This window comes from Sitophilus oryzae, unplaced genomic scaffold, assembly GCF_002938485.1.
Source record: "Sitophilus oryzae breed Bouriz unplaced genomic scaffold, Soryzae_2.0 scaffold_1297_pilon_pilon, whole genome shotgun sequence".
In the NCBI taxonomy this organism is placed as follows: domain Eukaryota; kingdom Metazoa; phylum Arthropoda; class Insecta; order Coleoptera; family Curculionidae; genus Sitophilus; species Sitophilus oryzae.
Window position 1 is genome coordinate 8,534,379 of NW_022145945.1, and position 20,018 is coordinate 8,554,396.

At 33.5% G+C, this 20,018-nt stretch overlaps 2 protein-coding genes across 7 annotated transcripts in view; both read right to left on the reverse strand.

The window, feature by feature from the left end:
* The window catches only part of LOC115874690 (protein turtle), a 241,578-nt gene that overhangs the window by 203,158 nt on the left and 18,402 nt on the right, over positions 1-20,018 (reverse strand). For all 6 annotated transcript variants that reach the window (XM_030889923.1, XM_030889926.1, XM_030889922.1 and 3 more), the window contains exon 2: positions 163-197. The gene's annotated coding sequence lies outside the window, so the exon portion shown is untranslated. The remainder of the gene's footprint in view (positions 1-162; positions 198-20,018) is intronic.
* LOC115874692 lies at positions 12,359-16,051 on the reverse strand. Its single transcript, XM_030889928.1, has 2 exons — positions 15,539-16,051; positions 12,359-13,343 (listed from the first exon to the last, which is right to left on the reverse strand). Exons 1-2 carry the CDS (start codon positions 15,669-15,671, stop codon positions 12,481-12,483), a joined length of 996 nt encoding a protein of 331 aa, XP_030745788.1. The 5' UTR covers positions 15,672-16,051; the 3' UTR covers positions 12,359-12,480.

The following is a 20,018-nucleotide window of genomic DNA, read 5'->3' on the forward strand; positions in this document are numbered from 1 at the left end:
CAAAATTTAAATTCAAAAAATTCAATTTTATCTATAAAAAATTCTTTATAAATTTAAAATTCTAAATAAAATGTTATGTTTATAATACAAAATCAGTTAGAGCTCTTGAATAAATGAGAATTGTATTGTAATATATCGATAAAATAATCACAATAGACTCACCTGATTGTGGCGATTCTTCAACTTGAACTCCTTTTCTGCAATAAGAAATATAAAATGGTTAGTGATATATTTGTGCGGGAAGAATAGAAGAAAAGAAGAAAGAATTCAAAAAATGCCTATATATTTAGTTACGGATTTTATTTCTTAAGGACGGATTCTTTACCTGCCGCAATTCAGAGTATTACAGGTCCTTCTAAAGGATCTCTGAAAATATAATAGTGTATAGGTATAGTATGTTTACACGAAGAATATGTTTCAAGTTATTTTAAGTTACTTGAAAAATAACAACCTCGACAAAAGAAAACCAAAAGCTTGTCTTGTTCGTCTATAAAATATAGAAGGCAAATATAAAATTATTCTGTATTATGAAAAAGTCTTAAGGTGCGTTTAGAGTAAGTTTTGACTTCGTTTTATTAATAATAGCAATAAAGTTGATTGATGAAAGTTGAACTTTAATCTTAATTTTTTAAACCAGTACTTTTTGACATTATGTATCTTTTTGCAGTACTAAATCATGATACAAAGAATACAAGGATACAAGGTATGATATTGCGCAGGTTGGTCACTACGCCACAGGCTTTGAATAAGAAGACTAAGGAAGGAGCATAATGCTATCCATGTATTCATGCATGGTGGGCGGAAAAGCCACCATAAAAGCTCTCTAGGGTGGGGATCTTTGACAGTTCTGTTTGACGATTCATTTGACACATTTGAATTTGATTTGAAATTTTGTGGATTTGTCAGTCTTTACGGAGCTTATTTTATGTTATTTATTATTTATTCTACTACTGATAGTTGTATAAAGGTAGTAAATCTAGATGGAAATTGTGGCAGAACTTAAATTAACAGTGACACTATCGCGATTTATCGAAAAAGACTCTAAAATAGTTGGTTGTGTAGCGTGCGGTAGATCTCGGCAAAAAATGAGTGAAATAATGGAACAACTTTTCGCTAGTAAGTGACTATATAATATACATACGTGTAGTAAACCGATCATTTATGAAATTCACTTAAATTAACTAAATTATATATTTTCTGGCATTTTAGCTTTTATTTATTACTTGTCAAAGATTAGATGTCAAAGAATTTAGATATGTTAATTTGACTTACCTGCTTCAGTAGCGTATCGGATGTTTGTGTTAATAAATACTTATTATAACTTATCTATTTTTATTAGAATTATATATTTTTATAACAATTTTAATAACTACCAACATTTATTCACAACGTAAAATAAAACAACAAATTATTGAGTCTAGTTGAACGTCTAATCTACATCATATTTTTTACATTTTTTAAATAAAATTAGAACGACACTGATAAACCGGAATTTAAGTCGGCCATATTTGAGGCCCATCCCGGTGTACCTAAGATTTTTGATATGCTCCTTCCTTAGTCTTCTTATTCAAAGGCCACAGGTGATAAATGGCAGCATTGGTCGGCAAGCTCTGTCCGCCAATTTCAAATTGTCAAACAGATTGTGTCATCTGTGAAATTTGATTGTGTCAAAATGTGAAAATAATTTTTCAAATGTCAAGCTCGATAATTTGACATAACTTTTGGGGTTCTGTCCTAATTCTTCCCTATTTTAGGTCTTTTTTTATTAGTGGCAATTGAACAATATGGATATTTTTTTGTATGGCGTATGACGTCACAGGTGGTATGCGCAAACTTAACGAAATTGGGGCCGCTATCGATCATACCTTGTTTTCTTTGTACCATGGTACTAAATCTATTATTTACCTACCGTGTTATGTCGTTATTTTACAGCTAGTCCAGTTTTTAGTACCATGTACCATATACGAGATGGTATACAAATTTTATTGATGATAACTTTATTGGTGAATAAAACTCTCTGTCTGGGCACCGAATATTTACTATAAATTTTCCCTCGATTTTTCATCCACTTAACCTCAAAAGACACAAAGCACACGTAATAACATCCTTACATCTTCCAAAACGCTGGTTATTTCCTTGGGTTATTTCGTTATTTGGCATAATTTAGTACAAATTATAACTATAACCTATAATTTGACAAGACTTTGACAAGAATATTAAGCCGAGTTCATATGCATCTGTGTCCGAGCATCGTTCAGCGTTCCGTCACTCCAATAATAAATAATTTTGAAATAAACCAATAAAACTGATTAAAAAAAAGAGACGACACATGACGAATTTATATACTATACAGGGTGGTCCGAACTGTATTACGGAAACTGCGACAGCATATTCTACAGATAAAAATAAGTTAAAAAGTTCGTATATATGTAAGTTCTAAAATGCTTATTTTTGGAGATAGAGGGTGTAGAAGTTTCATTTTTATTTTGATTTTTTCCAAATAATTTATGAAGTAACGTCAATATTTGGATGAAAATTGGTATCTGGGAGTTCTTTGACATGATAAACTTGATTTTGATGTCAATACGACTCCTACTTGTAGAGGGCGCCACCTACATACTTTTTAACTGGTTTGAAGAGTAATAATTTTTGTCCTTACCTGTATAAAACTACTGAGTAAAAAAATATACATTAGCGATTTTTTTACGTAAAAAAGGTCTCTTGGTAAAAATCCCTATGAGTAATATAACTCAAAGAAAAGAGTTCTCAAGAAAGTAAGAAAGTAACTTAAAGAAAAGGAAGTTCTCGAAATATTTGGAATCGAAATTATCAATATCTGTCATCGACATAAATTAAAAATGTTGACGAAATAGTTATCAGACCGAAATCATAAACCTGAAATGTTTTTGTGCCAAAAGTTCTATTTTATCATCATTTTTTCGCATCATTAAAAAATTATGATTAATTTCAAAAAAAATTCTCATGTCAAAACTCCCAAAAATTATTTGGAAAAAATTGAAATAAAAATGCAACTTCTACACCCTGTATGTTCGAAATTAAGCATTTTAGGTCATACGTTTATACGAACTTTTTTACATATTTTTATCTGCAAAATGTGCTCCCGAAGATTCCGGAATACAATTTGGACCACTCTGTATATAAATCCATAGTTAACTTAAAAAATATTAAAAACTTTTTTTAATGAAATAAATAGACTGGTATGAACGTCATCTGCTTTTTTTCTGTCATCGTCTGTCGAAATCTTACCTAAGAAAAAAAAGAGTTACATGTTTAAGTTGTTTAAGTAAGAACAAAAACTACAACATAACTGTAAACGTCGAAAAAACACCCGAATGGTCATTTTTCGCACCATTTTCGCATTCACGAATGTCAACAAAATCATTTTCCCACACCGTATCCACCAAAAACACACTCGAGATGCCAGAATGACCGGTATCGTAGTTTTGAAACTATTTTATTACAAAATTCGTGAAGAGTTAATGACCGTGGTCGGACGCTGCGGGCCTGGGACGGATCGCACGAACAGATAATAAACAAAATCGAAAATTTTACCGACCCGAAAAGAAAATCTGCGTTGTCGCGATCGCTCTTGACCCAATTTTTCCAATTATATCTTCGTGAGCTTGTGTAGGTCGTCCGGATTTATTCCATCGGTATATTTGTATATGTATTCGGACGGCAAATGGAGAGGCGTGTTGATCGCATATTCCTCTCAATGCGTCGTTATTATGTCCAGCGCGTGGGCTTAACAGCATTTTTGTTTTTGTTTACAAGCGGGCAGATTAAGCTCGTGAAATAAAAATAGTAAAAACGGATTACTATAAAACTACGATATTCACATTCATGCAGTATCGTTTGATGAAGTATTTATTTGAAAAAAAAAATAGTGTGAAAACTGAAATGGGTTTATATTCTTCTTTATTTTGTTGCGGTTATGTAAATTTGCAAGAGCGGTAAAGTTTCCGTAGATACGGGTGATGCGTCTCATCCCTTCGAAATATTATAATACGTTTTTATTTAAAAAAATCACTGAGATCTACCGGGTGCGTCTCAAAAGTGGCTCACCCCTGTAACTTTTTTATTTTTTTCGATAAAAAATCGAGGTTTGCTCATAAATTTGGATTGATTGACCTATTTAATTGTTTTCGGTCACTTCCTATTTCACCGGAAACGACTACAACTTTTGATTTTTAAATGGCTTCCTCGGTATTTTGTTACTTTATTCGATAGAAAATAACACTCTGAATAGAATGACATATCATTTTTTCAACTTTTGACATTTTTGAATTTTGAAATTGCAACATGCGATTCATAACGACAATTTGACTCGAAATACCAAGTGTTTGATACCAAATTATTCGTAAAAAAATGCTTTTTTCAAATATGCTAATGAGTCACCCTAGTTCCATTTGAAAAAATTGAGATACCTATGATTAAAATACGATTTGAACACCTTTTAACCGATCAGGACAAGACACTAAAAACATTAGACGATCAAACCTATTTTTCCAAGGCTCCTTGATTAAAAATTAGTGTTTTTAACACATCAATATCAAAAGTTGACAACTGATATGTCATTCTATTCAGAGTGTCATTTTCTATCGATTAAAGTAGAAAAATACCGAGGATACCATTTAGAAATCAAAAGTTGTAGTCATTTCCGGTGAAACAGGAAGTGATCGAAAACAATTGAATACGTCAATCAATTCTAATTTATGTCATATACTAACATACCAAATTTCGATATTTTATCTGAAAAAATAAAAAAGTTATAGGGGGTGAACCACTTTTGAGGCGCATCCGGTATAGTAAATTAAAATTCTCAGTAAATTTAATCAAATAATTAAATTCTTCTTCTTCTTCTAATTATTTGAAATCTAGTCGATCTATCTTTTCTATGATGATGTCCATTAAAAGATAAAAGATTAAATTCACAGCTATATTTTTTTACCTAAATTTAGTTCTATTTTTAAATCGGTTTGATTATTTTTTAACCTGTTAGATTTTTTAATTTTCATTTATAAAACATAATATAAGTATAATCTGGAAACATGGGTGGCAGATTAAATTTAGAGGAAAACTGAAAAAATACAAAATTTTAGTAAAAAATCTTTTTTTTAGATTTTTAAAGTAAAATAATTGGACGATTTTGGACTTATTTGAAAAACGGTAAAAAGAAAATATATTTCTTTTATCCAGGTATACCAGCCCGGAAAATAAGTGCACTTATTTAGGAATGACCCTGTATACTTTAGTGACTGTTTTCCTGAGAACTATGAATTTCCCCTAGTAGGTAAATGAACGCTTCCAGTGTCACCAACTATTACTATTTAACTGAAAGTAAACATTTGATTTAGTTTGTTATTACTGTATGAACAAAACTATGGCATACATTATTAATGTTTTCCTTGTTTCCATCGTTTCGACATTTGAATGCACTTCTACAGTAATGTTGGGATCTTAAAATGTTATTTATATAATATATATGCGTAGTAACCAGTTATACTATTAGCACTTAAAAATGTTGAAAAACTAAAAATATTTTGAGCAAATAGTAAAAATAAATAATTCACCATTCCTCGTTCCAAATTAACACACTAGTAAATTGTAGAGTCGTTTATTCCAGTAACCTAATTTTAAAGTGTTTTATTAACGTTATTCGTTAGTTATAATTAGCAATACTACGAACAGAGAAAGGCGCAGAATAGAGTAAAATTGTGAATTAAATATTACTCTACTATTCTGTTATTCTACCAATTACAATGCACGGTTGCTTTGAAACAAAATCGATAATGCTTATATTGAAAAATAACTAGGCAATTATACCTACAGTAATGTACAAGGTAGGCGAAGATAGTATTTTATATTAATAACCGAGTCCCTTCTATTTCTATTAATTATTTAATAACAAATTTAGAAATGTATTGTATAACCAAAGGCATACCATACGCAGAATCGTTTAACAAAGTCGAAAAAGTAAAATTTGACGAACTGTATAACAAAAAATTGGTAGCCGCCCATACTAAAATATGTTAATAAAAAGTTGGTAGGCAGTTCTTTTAGTTTCAAAGTAAAGGAATTTTTCCAATATTTTTTTTTATCTCAAAAACTGCGACTTTGACTGATTTTGATGTTATTACAAATTTTGTTGCAAATATTATTCCTAATCTTAAATTGAAAACTGCGTTTCGCTAGCTACTGTAATTTTGGAGTTACGATTTTTTAATATTTTTAACACCCTCCCATACCCCCTTACCAACCCTTCCCCCCACGAAAAACTAATGGCCAGATTCTCGGGTGCCACAGTATTTTTGTGCCAAATTTGGTTAAAATCGATTTAGCGGCTTTTGAGTTATCGTGTTACAGACAGACAGACAGACGCACAGACAGAGAGACAGACAGACAGACACCATGAAAATATTTTGTATTTAGGTCATTTATGACCAAAATAACTCATTTTGAGTGAAATTAAAAAAACTTTTTTTTTGCCGATCTTAATAGCCTACCATACCTGTTGGTATGGTCGGCTAAAAAGTTTAAATGAATAAGGAACCTACGTTGTGTTAAATGCATTTTTATTCTGACTTACCTCGGATGCGCCCGATAGAAGCAATATTTGGAAAATTTTGGGGAAAATATAGGTTATGTAAATGAAACACTAAATTTGTAAACAGCCTTTCTAAATCTTCATCACTATTCCAAAGAATCCAACTGGGTTTGCGGTTCTGAACTTTAACAAAATAGTAATAATAATATAAATACTGTCCTCAAACCGATGGGGTTTTGTTAGTTAGCACTCATTAGCAGGTCCTTACCTGCAGGTACCTACAGGTACTTACCTGGATTCGGTAGGCTACTTAGATATAGTTGATATGTCTGGTGCCAATATCTTTAGACTATATGAGTTATCCCATCCTTTGGTTTTGACTGCTCACTTGTTTGCTAAAGATATTCGCCAAATCACGGTTGGAAAATATTAATACACTCAACAAACAAGGCCCTTATTGTCGCACTAAGTCATACTGAACAAAGAACATCGACACGAATGGACAGTAAACAATCGTATTAACGAAAGAGCCGATGAGCTAGCTAGGCAAGGAGCATCGGAATCCTATCTTGGTCCAGAGCTAGTACTGGGAATACCCAAATGGAAAAATTAGAATGTCCACTGGAAAACACACAGGGCACAGGCACAGCAAGGCCTTTATCCAAGGACCTAGCTCTAAAACTGCAAAAGAACTGCTAACGCTTAGCAGAAATAAAGTGCGGATTACAACAGGCCTCTTGCCAGGACACATGGTTGTTAAGTGTGACCTAATCAAGCTCAAACTGTATCAAGGAAGTCTTTGCTGCAGACTCTGCGATAAAGATCCTGAAGCAGTGGAGCACATAATATGTCACTGCGAGGCTCTGGATCGCAAGCGACACTTTTTATTTGGGAAAGCTAGGCTAGAACCGGAGGAACTATACTCCCATCAATCAAAGACCTGCATAAAATAGCGCAGGGCACAGGGATATGCGAATGGGTGCAGATATAGAAAGAGGACAAACACAATATATCTCAGAGGTCGCAGTGTTTCCGGCAGAGGACGGCCCCTTGTTGGAAAAAAACCTACGTATTCATAACCAGCCTGGGGTAGAACTCTGTAACTAAATAGCGATCGGTAGCGATGAAGAATACTGTCGCTTGCCGTTTAGTTTGTACGGCCAAGGTCAGTATTCTTCATCGCTACCGATCGCTATTTAGTTACAGAGTTCCACCCCTGGCGACTTACGATATTTTGCATGGATATCTGGGGTGAAACTCTGTAACGAAATAGCGATCGGTAGCGACGAAGAATACTGTCTCGCTTGCCATTTAGTTTGTACGGCCAAGGTCAGTATTCTTCATCGCTACCGATCGCTATTTCGTTACAGAGTTCCACCCCTGGGCTCTTTGATATATCTTTTACTATGCTCTCTAGTACGCATGCGGCCCGTCTGGCTGCCGGTAAACGTTGCGTTCCCTACTGCGCATTGAAAAAAGATCCTATATTCTTAATTTTTATTAGTCCTTTAAATTCTAGTATTTAATATAAATCGAACATGTCTCCATAGCGCAGTGCGTAGAGTTTCCGACCGCGAACCGATGATTCAGAGTTCGAATCCGGGTCAGGACAAAGACTTTTTTATTTTATTTTCGTTTATATTCTGATAATAAAGTATTAAATATTTTTTTTGAATTACCAGATTTATTTAATACTTTACCATCAGAATATAAACGAAAATAAAATAAAAGTCTGTGCCCTGACCCGGATTCGAACTCTGAATCATCGATCGGTTCGTGGTCGGAAACTCTACGCACTGCGCTATGGAGACATGTTCAATTTATATTGAATACTAGAATAAAATTTATAGAACTAAATTAATAAAAAAATATAGGATCTTCTTCCGATACGCAGTAGTAAACGCAAAGGGTATCGGCCAGACGGGCCGCATGCTGCTCCAGAGAGCATAGTAAAAGATATATCAAAGAGCCAGACGTCTTAAAATACTTTCTCGAAAACGTTGCAAGCTCTTAGACGAGCTCTATTAAACCTGCCTTTATTAAAAGGGTCTAGATTGGTGTATCAGTGATATATGAACTGATACTCAAACTAAGCTGACAAACTTTTCATTTGATTTTCAATGTGATGCGACAAAAATTAAAGGTTAGAAATAAAACGATTAAAAGGAAGCCACTATAGCTCGCAGATGCAACCGAAACTAAGATGCAGTTTATGTTAAGAACCGTAAAGGAAGAAATTTCGAATTCCGAAAAAACAGAAAACTAGAATTCTAACCGGGAATTTAATTAAGGATGAGGTTTCTCATCGGAGAATTTCCATTTCCATTAATGTGTTTCTGTGTTTCTAGTTGGCGAGGTGCGGTGAGGGCTACAGCCAGTCGCTGAGGGTAGGGATCGATGCAGATATACTAGGAATGGAGTTAAGATAAAAAAAAACGATATAACAGTATGTCCCCGGATTGTCTTTACAAGTGGTAAAACCTTTTTATTATTGACGTTTTGAGAAAAATGCATTCTTCATAAAAATGTTGCTTGTCCTGAAATGTTCCTGTTTATACTTTTCCAAATTTCCATACCGTTTTAGTGAAAATTAAAAAAAAAAACATAAAAATATAGTTCAATTTTTAAGAAGTTCTGAAAATCAAAAAGCATTTCTATGGTAATATACAGTGGCGGATACAGAGGGGGGAGCCATGGGGCCCGGGCCCCTCCTAAAATCTGTAAATTGGGTTAAATATTAGGCTTTTGGTTTAAAAATGGCGCCATAAAAGGCATATTTTGCATTATTTTATATTTGAGCCACCCCAAAAATAAATTTCTGTATCCGCCTCTGGAATATAATACCGTTTTCATTCTTTGAATCAAAGGACGTTTCTATCCTTTAATTTTTAGACATATTTTTAGAACTTCAGGAAAAAATTCAGACATATTTTCATGTGCTATAAACTGCATCTTAGTAAATGTCAATGACAAAAAAGTTTTTCCTCTTGTAAAGACAATCCGAGCACATTACACAGTATGTATAAAAATATTTTTAGAATTTTTTCATGCAACAAAGAAGCTAAAATATTATTATGTTACCAAAAAAATTGAAATAAACCATCTTCCTGAACTGGTATCATCTTTAGGATTTTTCGCACATTTGTAGAGGGTATCCAAAATATGAAGGTGAAAGTGGTCTGTTTTAACAGAGAAAACCTATTTCCTGACTAGATAGAGAGCAAAACCGACATAGATGTCATGGGCTCGATTTCTGAGACACGTTTAATGGCGTAAACCGCCTGTTGGATATTTTCACTGCCAACTGAGATATGGAGTCTTTTTGAATTTTTTACCATTTGGAAAATTGCTCTTAACTTTTGTATTTCGCAGAATAAAAAAATTCTGTAAAAAGGTTCTTAAGGCACTTTTTTAACCACAATCCAGTGGCGTAGTCAGTTTTTTTTTCTATACTTGCTCTTTTTATCAGAAGTAATAAAAAATATAATTTTTTAAATGGAAGTCATAGTTGGATATGAACTTAAAAAAATACGGGCGTTTAACCCTTTGCAACGATATAGAGTTATGTGTATTTAATTTTAAGAATGAGAGAAATATTAGGTGTTTTTTATCTTTGTGTCGAAGCGGGCCTTGATTTTGAGTTGATCTAGTTGCCTAATTATTTTTTATCACAATTTAATATTCCATATTATTGTTTATCTGCTTAATTAAAGACTTTTGAAAAGTAAATCAACATTCTATATTCCAACATTCAAATCAGTCAAGGTTTCACCAGACCAAGACCAAGACCAAGCACACAAGACTCTTGCGGTTTTGCGGTCTTCCATTATTTTTCACCTTTATATGATTATTTTTTGTCAAAATTATTGTTTTAATTAATTACAAATAATGTTTTTTTCAACTATTGCATATAAACTGAGAGAGAAAGAAATGCTGGTTCAACCAATTAAACTTTTAGTTACGTAATCGAGGGCGCGATTTTTAAATTCATTGTTGCCAACCATGGATATTCGGCGCCGGGCTGTACTAACTGGAATTTAAATTTCCCGCTGGGGATTCAAGTGGTAGCTCTGCTGTAAAAAATGTCAAGTTGCCAAATTTATTTATTTATTTCCTGATGACATTGTCGTTCGTTTTGACACTTCAGTTTTGTATTACGAGTTTTTGGTTTAAATGAATTGTCTTGTGAAAAGCGGTAGTAATTACCCTTTATGACCCTTAAGTACTGTTAAGAAGATGAGTTTTGTCGATGTAAATAATAACTATTTATATTAAAGGAAAATAAGTAAAAGGGGGCAACGCTGTGCCGGTCAAGCTTAATCACGCGACTAAAAGTTTATTTCATATGAACTATAAAAATGATAGCAATCTTCATTAAAATTCCAAACCATCTCTGAAGTCTTTTTACGATCATATGGAGTTTAAGAAGTACCAACCCTAGAATTGTCTAGTATTCACTCAATATCCACGTATAGGGTGTTAAGTTAATGGTATAGAATCTCGACAACCATTAGAGAGAGAGATAAAGGAAAAAATAGAGAAAGCGAAATTGCATTATTTTATAACTAATAAAATGCCGTTTTGGCATTATGTAAATTAAAAATACTGGAAAATTTCCAAAGATAGTCGATGCATATTTTGTACTGCATCCTGTGTTGATTTCTCTATGCATGTAGACTCCGAAGTGTCAATTTCCTTGACTCGGTAAGGGTTACAACGATTTAAGTTACACCATACTAAAATAAAATTTAACAAATATCGATACTTTAAAGTATCGATATTCTTGGCCAACTAGAATATGTTTCGTTCAATTCGGCTGAAACAAGCCCCTGAAAATTTCTGATGAATTTTACTTGTTTTCATTTATATTTCCGGGAAATTTTATTATTTATAGGGCTTCGGATCTAATTAAACTGCGTCTCAACGTCATTGCAGTACATAGGTTTCTATTTTTAGATTAAATTAAATTGGGTTTTTGAAACATGCATAGCCTATGTCCTATGCATAAACGAAATAATAAAATCAGTGTTGAATAATATGTACTCATTTAAATTAAATAAAAATTTCTCGTTGCGATTTTTACATAAAAGATTTTAAAATTAAACACGTATATCCAACATTTTATTAAATTTATAATTATGTTTGTTCATAATAATTAATGAACCGATATTAATGAAAATTTCATTTCATGTCATTGTTACCAAACATGGACATATTCGGCGCCGGCGCCGGACTGACTAAAGCATATCGCGCACTTATGCGAAGCGCGGCGCGGCGCAGCGCGGCGAATTTTTGATGGGTCCGCTAACTTATGCACGGTTTTGCGTACGCGGTTGGTATTTAAAGTTGTTTTGAGCTGACCGTTTTAATTTTAGTGTTATCTCTATGACGGTTTGATAAAGGTGTGTTAAAATTTCATTATGTGCTCAAGTTCTAGCAGCAGTTCAGAGGGAGATTTTCTTACTTTATGTACAATAGCTGAGGAAGAAGAAATGCGTGAGAACAAAAAAAGAAAATCTTGGATTCATAATATAAATATAAAAAGAAATACGTACGGAGAATTCCATCACCTTCACTCAGATCTTCTGGAAGACGAAAGAAAATTTTTCAAGTATTATAGAATGACCCACAAAAATTTAGTGAACTTCTTTCTTTGTTAAGACCAAGTATAGAGCGTCAAAATTCTAGATTTCGCTGCTCAATTGACGTTATCGAAAGACTTTCAGTTTGTCTCAGGCAAGTTTTTAATATTGTCTAAATAAAATTAATAGAGAATAATTTAATTATTTTATGTAATGCATGCTTTTTTAAATGGATAGATTTTTTCATTATTCTAAATTAAGTAGTCTGTACATTGGTAGAAAATACTTTATTTTATATGTGATGTACAAATAGCAATACATAAATAAAAATTACTTTTGTCCGGGTTCATCGGGCGAAAAGCTGTTATAACTTCGAGGTGGTTCATTGAGAGAAAAGCTGTTATAATTTTGAGGTGAATATTGCAAATTCTCCTCAGAATGGGCTGGAGTTGTATGCATAGGAAGACACTCGAGTGACTGCTGATGCTGTCGTGTTGGAATGCCATACGTGCCTGATGAATAATTTAAATTATACTGAGATGACTGCTGCTGAGAAACATGTGGTTTATATGGTGGCAGTGTATGTATATTTGTACTTTGGGAAGACAGAGTCTGTTGATATGCTGAAGGAGGGGATTCATCGACTTGAGTATATGTTGAGGTGGTAGGCGAGGTGATATTTTTTAATTCTGCTTCATGAATTATCTCTGATATTTTAGATTTAACCTGAATCTGCAATATAGGTGGAAAAGTCCTGACAGATTCCTCAACTGATTGAAAATATTTTGTTAAGTGGTCCTTGGGAGTATGAATTTTTGATTTTTTATAATTGACATATTCCTGAAGTGCTACTGAAGTTGGTGTCTCTTTTACAGAACTATACTTTCTTTTTTTACTGCTTTGTGAAATAGAAGATAAAGGGCTGGGTGCGGATGATGGTGACGCCGGTGAAGGAACCGATACAACTGTATCAACTATACCATCTGATTCAGGTTCTGTGTTGATTATGTCTTGTGTTGAATAATTTGATTGTTGGGGCCTTTCTGCTAAAAATGGTTTCATAAAACTCATTTGCTGTTCTAGTCGCCAAGGCTTTGATTTTGTAGCGGCTTGTCCACTTTTTGTTTGTCTGGACTTCTGTGCTTTTCTGTAGCACTCCCTCAAATTGCGCCATCTTTTTCGGCATTCTTCGGCTGAAAAGATAATTTACCATAAGGTAACATTATTATTCACCTTATACGAGTATTTAGACAAAAATGTAGAAGATAATTTTAAGTAACGAGTAAATAACTTTATGTTTTTTACAGATTTTTGGCAACTGGAGACACCTTTGGAACAATAGCAATGAGCTATCGACTTGGTGAAACTACTGTTAGAGAGATAGTTTATCAAGTGTGTGAAGAAATATGGCGCGTACTATCCCCCAAATTTTTGCCAGTACCCAACAAAGAAAAATGGAAAAATGTAGCAGAAGAGTTCCAACGGAAATGGAATTTTCCAAATTGCGTGGGTGCCCTTGACGGAAAACACGTAATTACAGATAAACCTCCAAATAGCGGTTCACGTTATTTTAACTACAAAAAAAGTTTTAGTATTATACTTCTGGCCTTGGTCGATGCTAATTATAGGTTTTTGGCAATTGATGTTGGATCTTATGGACGTAATAGTGATGGTGGAGTATTTTCTTCTTCAGAATTTGGAAGGAAATTTTTTAAAGATGAGCTAGATTTTCCTGAAAAAAGAAATCTACCAGGAACAAATATATTAATGCCTCATGTAATTGTCGCAGATGAAGCTTTTCCTCTCCATGAACATTTAATGCGTCCATTTCCTGGCTCACAAACTTCAGGACAAGAAGACAAAAAAATATTCAATTATAGACTAAGTAGAGCAAGAAGGGTTTCCGAAAACGCGTTTGGCATTTTAGTAAAAAAGTTTCGTTTGTACCAAAGAAAGCTTCAAATTTCACCTGAACATTTGGATAAAGTGGTTCTTGCAACATGTTGTCTTCACAATTTTTTGAGAGATTGTGATGTAAGTGGTGGGATCTCAGAAGAAGAACAAGAAGATGATAGAACAATACCTCAAGGTCTAATAGATATCCCCGGAATTGGTGGAAATCCATCTCTTTATGCAGTAGATGTCAGGGAAAAATTTAAGAATTACTTTGTTTCTGAGACTGGTTCATTACCTTGGCAAGTCGAAATGGTTAGAAGAGGCAGAAAAAACTAGATATATAATAAGATTATAACGATGACTAATTATACAGGGTTGTTTGAGTTTTAAATAAGTGCAATTTATTTTAGGGGTAGTGTATTTCAACCCCTGTTTTTCAAAGAGAATTTTGGAAATATTTTTAATTTTCATATAAATCATAATATAACTTGATAATATGGCAGCATAAGTTGTAGATTAAATTTCGTTGGAATTTGACTTTCGAAAAATCGGTTTGCCAAAAATAAGCTTTTTACGTCAAGCAGTTTAAGCAGAATCGTGGTTAAGAAATTACCCAACTTTTTGGAACACCCTGTATGATTTTTTAAAAAAATTCATAATATGTAAAAAAAAAACAAATAAATTATGCTTGTCCAAGCGTTTTCCCGAAAGACTAACCGTTTTTTAAATAACAAATATTGTAATATTTGAGGGGCGTTTTCACACTCTTGGAATTTGAGATTCGAGAAACCCCTCCTTATCGAACCTCTACACCCCACAGTCAATCCGTTTGCCAAAAATCAGCTTTAAACGTCAAGCAGTTTAAGCAGAATCGTGATTACTCTATGGTCATATTTTATGAAACACCCTGTATACATTTATAAAAAATCTTAAAATATGTAAAACAACAAAATAAAATATACGTGTGTAAGCGTTTTTTCGGAAACTTGACCGTTTTTTAAATAAAAAATATTGTAATATTTGAGGGGTGGTTTCACCCTCTTGGAACTGGCATTTCGAAAAATCCCTTCTTATCGAACCTCTACACCCTAGAATCAACCTGTATGCCAAAATTGAGCTTCTTACGTTGAGTGGTTTGAGCAGGATCGTGATTAATCAGTATGTCAGTCACTTAAGGATTTTATATATTAGTATAGATAGATAACTAATAGTTTTAGGTATATAAAACTATATACAAAAAATTATAGAATTTTACTCAGAATCTCTGCGTAAAATATGTGCTCTCTACATTTAAAAGAAATATTAAATTGGGCATCTCTTAAACTTCTCTAAAATTTGTTCTTTGTAGTCTTTTGTTGTAATTGTTAAAATAAATGAGATAATGAACAAAGAACTTTAGTCTATCCTTCACTCACCCTGTACAACAAATTCGTACTACGTTTATGTACCGCTACCCACTCCATAAACTTGGGAAATAATTAAAATTTCATACCTTTTATTCCGCATTTTTCTTCAATTTCTTCCCAAATATTGTCCCTTCTCAATTGATTATGATAATTGGGATCTCCAATATCATATATCTCTTTATAACTTTGTATAATTAAAATGAACGTTTCATCATCCATGATAAAACAATAATTAAATTACAAGTACTAAACAAACTCAAACGAAACAAAACGGCTCTTGATTAAACGTAACCTAAATGCCAATTAGTAATACATTAATCGTAGAATCCTTCATCCGAAGACACCCGAAATAGATTTCGAAAATGACCGAAAACAGAGATAGTTTCCGCAGACCACCGCGCACTAGGGCACGCGAAGCGCGCCGAAGAGAATTTCCTCGCTTTGGATTCCAGGTCTGCAACGAACGGCGCTTCGGCGCGCGGTGCAAGCGGTTGCTTCGCTTGAGTCAGCGGACGTGCATTATATAACACAAATTTAATCCGTTGCACGGTTTTTCGCCGCGCTTCGCCGCGCCGCGCTGCGCATAAGTGCGCGGTATGCTTAACAGGAATTTGAATTTGCCGCTGAGGATTCAGATGGTTTAGAAAATGTCAAATTGCCACATTTATTTATTTATTTCCTGACATTGTCATTCGTGTCGACAGTTGACAGTTTAGTTTTGTATTACGAGTTTTTGATTTAAAAGAATTGTGTTGTGATACTTTAAGCTTAAAAATCTTTACTAGCAGACCAGACAGACCAAACTTAGTGTTTTTAATTTTTTTCTTTCAAACGTCACAAAGGTATTAATTTTTGCGAAGTAATTGGAATATAAAAAAGTCATTTTAACGCCTAGACATAAAAGGAATGCATTTTTACGCCTAAGCACAAAAGTACGAAAATATATTATTAAACCTCTGATTAAACTGACATGTTGTGTTTGGTTTGGTTTGGTTTGGTTGAAAAATTCAACGAGTAGTTATACAGTAATATAATGGGCTCTTTCACAAAAAATAAAATACCCAATTCAAGGACAAAATCTGAAATAGAAGACTATTTTCAGTATATTTATTCAAAAAAAATAGTTCCATGACATTGAATAATTTTTTTATAGGCCCTCATAATTGCTTTAATTTGAAATAATTTTAAAGCGCCAATTGATGACGTATGAAAAATACACCCAATCACATTGCAGAACCGTGCTCGTGCGCCAGCCAACAACTGGCAACATTGCGATTTGATTTGACCAGCACCACCTCAACTGAAGGCCAATTAACATAATATGGGCAAGGCAAATATGGCGGCGAAGGCAGCGCATTATTAAATTGTTTACCTTTAACCTGAAAAGCCGGTAGTGGTTTCTCGTTCCGATTGCATACTAGAAATAATTAATTATCTCTAGTTTGTTGTGCTTCTGCAACACGTTTGTTTAGTTCTTAGTGTTCAGTGTGTGGTGTGATCAGAAAATTGTGATAAAATAACAGTGTAATAAAAATTCAATCCAGACATTCCACATAGGGAACTTCAAACTTTTCTGCTTGTCGTACTCCTCTATTATTAATTCTTTTAAGGTAAGAACTAGAAGTATTTATCAAGATATTACACCTAAATGAGTAAAAAGCTTTCGCCGCCAGTCTGCATAGTACTTTATAATGGTTACTTACAATAATCAAAAGATAGGTATTAAAGGTAAAACATTTTATTGTAGCATGTCTTTTACTTGCTCTGTTCCAAATTGTAACGGGAATTCTAGAGGGGGTCCCAAGGTTTGTGCTTTTATATTCCCAAAAAATGACGAGCTTCGTAAAAAATGGTTGACAGCTATTAAAAGAGATAATTTCACTCCTACTAGTAGTTCTCGGGTAAGAAGTGCATTAAATTTGCCTAAAAAAGGCCAAAGGCCCCAAAGCCTCTGTTACCCTAGTGAGGATGTAGTTATGGCTACTGCTTAGGTGCTGCTTACACTTACCTCACTATAAGTAAAATATTGGAAGAAGAATCAAGTTTTTTACATCAAAAAGATCACAGAAAGATATTGACAACATTAACATTTGAAAATATAAATGGCCTGGATATAAGTCTTTTTTTAGGTCACAATTGCCCCTCACATACGTCAGAATTTATTATTAAATCCATCTTGTTCAGAATATCAAATATATTTTATTGAAGAACTATGCAAAAAAAAGGAATGACGTCTTTACCACAAAGACAATACCCTATGTAAAGAGAAAGAGCAAAGAAAACTGAGCTAAGCGTAAGTTTTACTTACGAACCCCCAAAAAAGTATTTAGTTTTTTTTTCTATATAAAATCACACATTATATTTTTAATTTATCCTCATCTATTATAGTTTAAATTTATTCCCATTTGTGTAATGCTGCGAAACATAGAAAAAATATTCCATATTTTTTGACAATTTACTAAGACAAGTATTAATTATTCCATATTTACTAAGACAAGTAACTTCCTATACTGTCCATAATAGTATATATTTATCAAACGTTCAGTAAATTCTAAACTATGGTAGGTAAGTGTTTGCAATTGAATTTTTTTTAATTTTAATTTAGTTTATATTACTATTTTCTGTCATATATTTCTGGTTATTTCTTTTTCCGATGATTTTTAACACCCTATATATGCTACTTCAAGTTTGAATATTTTAACACTACTTATTTTCTGAGAAAGCAGACCTTTTTATAAAAAGTAACTAACTGATGTTTTCATAAACGTAATAATACAAAAAATTCCATACTTATGTGGGAAACTTTAGACTCCCTGTAAATTAAAAAATTAGTGAAATATTACGTAATCTAACCCGACATTTGTGTGAAAAATGCCTATTTGGAAACAAAGCAGGTTTTAAAATACGCGCTAAATAAAGCACTTCTATCTCCGCCATATTGGAAAAGGTTAAATGGCCTTGTGTGGAGGTGGTGATGGGTCAGCATGGTGGCCTGGCCGTGTTGCCGCTTTTCAACATGCCAGGTGTGACGTATTAAAAATAAAGTGCGGATTTTTATTCTGGCCTTTTTTGTTTTTATTTATTTACTTAAGAACGACTTCAAATTTTTCGAACGTGAGATAGCAGAAAATTTTAGAATTAATTGTTTTATTCAATTATACTAATTCCAAAATATAGTGAAAGAGCCCATTTATACCTAGTAACCATAATTTCTCGATATATAATTATTTCCAGGGAATTACTTATTACTTTTAAGTATTTTTATTTTATTGGAAACCCATTGGAAACAACATTGGAAATTGTTTAAAAAATTATTTGTGAACTATTAAAAAAAGGTTGTACTTAAACTGCCGTTAAACGGTAGCCTACTAAAATGCCGTTAATAGGTATGACGTCGTTGATGTGACGCACTTGAAGACTTGACGGCTTTATGAAATATAGGAATTTTATAAGGACTAACCAACGCTATCCACCCCACCAAATAACCAATTTAACCAACGCAACTAATCTCGACACTGATAAAAAAATTTAAAAAACAAATATAAATTAGTAAAAACCAACCAACTAACCAATGAATTAACACCCTCCAAATAACCACGCTAACCAACCCGCCAAATAACTAAACCAATCCAACAAAAAAAGTGAAACCAATGCAATAAGATCACGCTATAAGCAAAAAAATATATAAAAAAGTCTTAGTCGGCGTGAGATTTGAACCCCGGACCATTCGCTCCCGAAGCGATAGCCTCAGCCACGGAGCCACAGGTGCTCTTGCAAAATGCTTATGGTTAGGCATTACTTTCCGCCGACATGAACGACGTCACAATATCTATTAACGGCATTTTAGTAGGCTACCGTTTAACGGCAGTTTAAATACATCGTTGAAAAAAATAGCATGTTGTATTCGGAGTAAAAATTACTTTTTGTGCTTCGCTTGTAATGCCAGACGTCGTAAAGCCTCGCCACAAAAAGTATAATTTTTAATCCTAATAAAATAGTATGTAGAATGTAGAATGTTTAGGAGGGGAGTTTATCACCGCGACCTTATAGATCTATTGTGTGTTCCCCTTTCTTGAGTTATAACGAGTTATAACTCATCATACAGTCTCAGGGCTTTAACAAAAGCCAGTATCTGAGACGGCTCCACAGATCCTCCTATCCCTGTCCCTGCCTTGGTTTTGGAAGCATCAGTATACCACGTGATGGTATGGTCTTTTATATGCTGAGTAAGCGTTTCTTTCTTCCCAATCCTTTTTATTACTCAATACTACAGTGAGGTGTTTCTCAAAGTTGTAAATTCTTGGTATGTCATCCACTGGGAGTTGGAGAAGTGGAATTTTCTTTTTGAGGGTGTTCCAAGCCCCTGACCTGAAAATTCTCCCAGTACTGTTTCCGTCAATGACCATTCTAATCATTGTCGCATTGACGACAACACAACTACTGACGACAATGTGCAGTGGTGTTAGGTCTAGAATGACCTCCATTGCTGCTGTTGGACATGTTCTCATGGCACCTGTGATGCAGATACATGTTTTGCCTTGCTGTACATTGCTCTAATTTTGTATA